Source organism: Rissa tridactyla, chromosome 3 (assembly GCF_028500815.1).
Source record: "Rissa tridactyla isolate bRisTri1 chromosome 3, bRisTri1.patW.cur.20221130, whole genome shotgun sequence".
Lineage (NCBI taxonomy): Eukaryota > Metazoa > Chordata > Aves > Charadriiformes > Laridae > Rissa > Rissa tridactyla.
In genome coordinates, this window is record NC_071468.1 from 36,991,724 (window position 1) to 36,997,723 (window position 6,000).

General features: G+C 42.0%; 1 protein-coding gene across 2 annotated transcripts in view; it reads right to left on the reverse strand.

Annotated features, from left to right (window-relative positions):
* LOC128907823 (opsin-5-like) overlaps nt 1–1,985 on the reverse strand; it is a 34,358-nt gene extending 32,373 nt beyond the window's left edge. For both annotated transcript variants that reach the window (XM_054197149.1, XM_054197148.1), the window contains exon 1: nt 642–1,985. In XM_054197149.1, coding sequence (XP_054053124.1) covers nt 642–762 — 121 coding nt within the window. In that variant the 5' untranslated portion in view covers nt 763–1,985. The remainder of the gene's footprint in view (nt 1–641) is intronic.
* Between the last annotated feature and the right edge of the window lie 4,015 nt (nt 1,986–6,000).

Genomic DNA, 6,000 nt, shown 5'->3' on the forward strand with positions numbered 1-6,000 from the left:
CATAAAGTTTCCTTGTATCCTCCAATGAGTCTGCTCCAAATAGACAATATTTAAACAAACAAAACAAAATTGTGCTGGGATCAAAGTGACTTCATATTGGGTGCCATTTTCAAATCCTTATTATCCACTTACAATACGTGCCTTGCAACAGAACCAAAATAAGCACACGGTATTGTGACTGCTAACACTGGATAATGTTCTAGTACTTGGATCTTTCATAGATCCTCTTTGAAGAAGTCTATTTCTATGTGCATCAAACGTTTAAAGCAACAGCAGTACAAATAGTTTAAAAGTAGTTTAAAACTAAAGAACCATATTTTCTATCTCTGCAGGAGACAGTTGTAGGATGACAACTCACCATCAGCAGTCAAAACTCTGGAAATCACAGAATATTTATTCAGTGCTACCGAGACACAAGAAGACACAGAAGTATCACGTACTTCTGATAAGGTACTTTTTTGTCTTCCCTATTTTTTCCCCCCTCAAGATTTAGGCATTGATTATTAATCTCTTTTTAACAAAAGAGAAAGGAGTTGCATTTTCTAACATCCAGACCCATTAGGGATGAAAGCCAAAGGAATTTGAACTTTATAAAAAGCTCTACATAGGAGCTTACTTTTGCATCCGAGCCAAGTACGTACCTAAAGCCAGTAGGTAGAAACCTATGATAGTCTCTCCTTGCTCTGTTACAGCTGCCTCCCTGCTGAGAAAACTGATGTTGTTGTTCCTCCAGGGTGCCTGTGGAGAAAACTGGACAGACATTTTCAGCAGAGCTTATGACCCAGAAATTGCCCTTTCCCCGGTACGTCCCAACAAAATAAAATGGTTCCAGCCTTTTCCTCAGTTTCTGCTCCCTGTATTAGAAGGAGCTCTTCAATGAGACTAATGATCTAAAGAAGGAAATCTCAAGGGACAGGAGCTTTGCAGCCTTCTGACCTGTTCTTCTTCACTAATCCTATCTATTAATACAGCCTGTGAATCTGCAGCCAGCCCAAGACAGCAGATTTCCTCACATCCTTATTACTGCTACATGCAGAAATCTTTAATGAAGAGCGTGTATCTGACAAAAGGACGACTTCCTTTAAAATAGCGTGATACCACATAACCTACAGGCTTGCAGGCACACCCACAAACTCAGCACATATTGATACGTTGCTAAAATAGCAGTACTTTTGTCGTTCTGTCTTCGCTGAAGTTTTAGTTCAAATGAAAGTGAAGAAAAATCTCACACAGTTTTAAAAAAAAAAGAGAAAAAGAAAAAAGGCACAGTAAAAAACAACGGTGTCGCCGCCTGAGAAAGTGACTTTAACATAGCAGAAGAAATCAGCTATGAAGCTAGTTTACCAGCAGGATAGTTGCTAATTTAAAAAGAAGGGAAGATAATTTCTAGCATAGGTTGAAAAAAAATTTTCTAAGTCCTTTGAATCATATTTTTAGACTGCTAAACATCCTCCAATCTAGTACGCTCCAAGTATAGTTGGATTTTCCCGCACTGTTGAAAAATGAGATTTTGTCTCGTCGAGGAGACATGTTACATGTGATCTAAGTGAGTCAGCCTGCAGTATTTTTAGACTTTACTGAGGTATTGATGATTGTATTTCAGATATGGCCTCTCTTACCAACCAGGTCGTTGTCATAATTAAAAAAAAAATTTAGTCTGAACTAATTCATCTGGAGAAGCAAGGTTTTCGTGGTGAGCCACACACTCTTGCTGCACCCAAATCCCTGTGTCCCTCTCGGTGCCCTGACCGGCTTGTCCCTTCCCACCCTGGCCAGCAAATCAGCCCCAGTGGTGGCACCTGGCCGAAGGAACCAAGGCACCTCACTGGGAACCTCCACTGTCCACGGGCTGGTTATGTCCCTCCTGAGGGTAGATTAATTCCTCCCATCAAGCTTTCCCTGTGCTTGTTATGACAGCCTCACCAGGAGAGAGGGGAATAAAGGGAATGTGGCAAGAATAAAAGGGGAGAACAATCCTTTACAGCGAGAAGGGAGAAATAGCCGCGATGTGGTGAAAGATGGAAGCCTCTCACCTTACTGCTAATGGTGAAGACATTCACTTTCACAAAAAAATAGAAAAAAGAAAAAAAAGGGGCCTTTTCCTATCAAGGAGAAAAAAAATAACAATCAGGGTGACCTGCTCTCCATGGTCAAGTATCCCTTTAGATGATTTTCCCCCCCACCCAGCCTTCACACACTACGCTGAGTGACTAATATCGTGGCCTGGTTGCAGTTTTTCTCCTTACTCCCTCCGGTGACATCCTTCAATAAAGGACAGAGGCTTTGCAAACTCCCGTGGTTTGTTTCATGTGTCCCCGGGTCACTGTACTTCAGAAGGAGAGGAAGGTTCTCTCTGCAGATTACAGTCACCTCGTTTCATGTCTCAGTGCTCCGGTGGCGACCAATTTGCTGGCCTCACAGAGACTATCCCTGAGTGCTTCTACTATCTTTGCTTTGAAAAGATTACAGCAGCATATGCTGTGGGCAGTTCTATAAAAAGGCGAAGAAAACTAAAATGCTGTGGTAGTATAGAGAAATTACTGTGTTCGACATAGCTATGAGTGTGGCAAGGCTTGTAAAAAAAGCTGATTTGGACACGACAGGACCCCAAAGTGCCCCCTTCCTAAATATGCAGGAGCTTCAGGCTGGCTCCAGAGAAGGCACACAGGCAATGAATGCAAACACACCGAGGGAGACTGGTGCCATGGCTCCTGCTATACACTCCCTTTGCTCGCCCAAACCTCTCACACGTGGGCTTCTCCCCGTTGTGACCCGCCTGCCAGGCGCAGCAGAGCCGTGCGACCTGTCTCCAGCGGGAATCGAGGCTGCAGCGGTGCCAGAGACCTGGCCGTGAGGGCTTTCTCTCCGCAGAGGGCAGGCGATCTTACCCATCTCCTGACAGGTCAGGCAAGGAGCAGGCGCCCACCCATCGCGCGGGTCTGGGAGCAGGAGAAGCAATACCCGCGTGAGCCCTCCAATTCAATCCTCCAGCAAACTCGAGGGCATTTTGGTCCTCCCCTCCCTTCGAGGAAGGGACTTGCATGAGCAGGCCAACCCCGCACACCACCCTGCCACCTGAAAGCTAGTGACCTTACCGATGCAAGTAAACACAGAATCTGGATTGCAGGACCATCAGTAAGCCACATTTTCATGTCTAACAGAAGCTGAGACTTCTACACTGTGTATGAAAGAATATAAGAAATTAATACTCGTGGCTGCACTTGAGGGTTTAATGCAGCTGTTACTGGAAGGTTAATAAAGGAAGAAACCCTCTGAAAGCACGGATACCTCAGGATACCCGATTAAAATGAGTGATGACATGACCAGGTTAAGACACTACAAGTTAATAAAGCCCATTTTATGGATACTCTGGACCAACCAATGGTCTCTGAGGCAGCAGACAAAGCCAATTTAGATCAGATGTAAGCCAGCAGGTAGCACCTATTTGGGCTGCTAAAAATGTGTGACAGCCTTTTAATCCCTACCCACCTCTCTAAACTCTTTCAAAGTGACATATATACCAGCACAATAAGGGAAGCATCACAGCAGCATCACTGGCCTGAGAGACTCAGACTAGTTACGTTAGAGTTCAGTCAGTTACATGAGGGAGCACGGTGGCTTCGTAAATGAGATTATATATTGTCACAGCAGAGGACTGGCCTTGCTGACCTAAGACGTTCTTTCTAGTCTTAAGTGCAACTGATTAATTCATTAGCTGATGGTGCAGCCACTTCCCAGCCATTCATGAAGGGATACGCAGATGTGAACAGATTGGGGATAAATTGGAACAACACTGATTTATCTCACCGCCATTCTTCTAATTAAGTCTCCTAAGACAGAAGCCATACATTTTTCTACTAGAATCTCTGGTTTTATGCTAAACACAGCTTTCTCCTCCCTAGTTCCTACAGGTAAAAAAAGAGAAAGTATCATGTAAACATATTAAAATACTTAGCGTTTTACATTGTGACTTCCATAGACCTTTCTCGAGCATAAGCTGAGGGCTAGTAAGCTACTTGCAAGATGTGATGAGCTTAGAAAGAGGAAAAAAAACCTGTTTAGATCAATCATTTAAAAACAGAAATATATTTGTGGATGCTGTTTCGAAGAACAGATTTAATAAAAGTTGTGTTTCCTTGTATTTTCCTGGGAGGATTTTTGGTTGGAAATTTTGATGACCTAGCCAACATGCATTCGTTGAGATTTCATAAAATTAGGGGTAGGGTTAGGGGTAGGATTAGGGGGTAGGGGTTAGGGTTCATTAGAGTTCAGTTTACTGGCTGTTTCCAGTACATTGTAACAGAAAAACCATAAGAATTAAAATTTGTGTGTGACAGGAAACATATGATGTATGTTGCTAACAAGCAGCTGTTTTCCCTGAGGAGCACCAAGAATTAGGGAGCTGCTAAAGGAATGATTTTGTCAGAAAGCTAGTGTAAGTTCTCACAGCGCTACTTTTGCACGATACCCGTTACACATGGATTAAAGAAAGGGAAAAAAGAGGGAGGAGGCAAAAGGAAAAATATGCAGAAGCGATGGGTTAAAATAGACCGTAAGCAGATAGAAATTGGCTCTGGAATAAAAATACAGTTTTGCCTCTGTGGAAGGTATAAAATTTAGTCAAATTTTACATACATAAGAATCAAGGGGATTTCAAAGCAAATCCAATTGTATATCAGTAGGAACATCTCTACATAGAATTATTAAAATAGATTATTTCCATTCCCACTTCACATTTTTCATTATAATATTAATAATAAAATGAAAAAACTGTCAATATCCAACAAGACACCACCTAGTCTTGCAAAGAATAATCATGCAATGATCAGTTACGCCTATGGATTTCATTGAGGTAGTCAGAAAGTGCACTTCATATCAGTAACATGATTTTTCCAAAATCAGATCACGTATTTGTTCACCACTTCCATGAAAATACATTTGTTGGTATGATTTGCATAGAGTCTTTTCTAACACCCACTGAATTCAAAGGAAAAAAATTCCTGTAAACAGATAGGGTCGGTAACGCTTAAAACATGCCAATGGATGACCGGGAATGCACAACACTTGGAATAGCTTACCTGTAAGAAAGCAGACCTGAATCTGCTCTTTTGTTGCTGAGGTTCAACTGGTGGTAACATAGCAACCTCCAATTTTATAAGAGAAAACCACATCTGAACTGTTTCAATTGAAGAGTGATCATAATGTGAAACGTGCTCAACCATTTATGTTTCAAAACATGCCCGTTTAACCCTAGACTGTTCCCTTGCTGTGACATTTTCGCGTGAAAACAAGTGCACTCGATGCATTCTCTAGTTGAATGTCCAAACCACACTTCAGCTCCCGTGTTAGATTACTTGCCAAATTCAGTTAAGAAAATTACTACATCACGTAATTAATATATTGTAAAATCCATGCTTCTGCCATGATTTTAATGGCATTTAGCCTACTCTGCTTCATACTTTACTCTCATTCTCATCAATCTTGAAAGTTAATGTTCCTCTGAGGAATTGTGTTCTGTAGCTTGCCACAGATCTAGAAAATTACCTGTCAGAAAAAAATGCTTGGTTAGCGCTTATTACTGTAATATACAGTTTGAAAGTAACTATTTCTCAGGGAACACTGTGTTTAGACTGATGAAAACAGACTATCTTACAACTTCAAATATAGGCTACTTTCATACTGAAAGATGACTGAGGAGGAGGGAAAACCGTCTTGTGCAGATTAGGTGGCTGAGGCTTTGTGTTATTTAAACTCCCTGCTCTGAGCTGAACTTACACTGAGTAGATTCGGCGATGCTAAAGTAAACCAAAACCCTCTGGGCAGCTGAATCAGTTCATGAGAGACCGCAGTGAAGAGCGGGGAAGTCCTGCTTCTGAGATGATAGAAAGGGACCAGGAACTCTCAGCAACCAGTAAGAAAAAGTGGAAATTTGGCTGGCAGGCAGGAGCCTCTCTGTGGATTGGGGGGGGTTCAAGATTTGAGCACTTTTATTTCCAACCT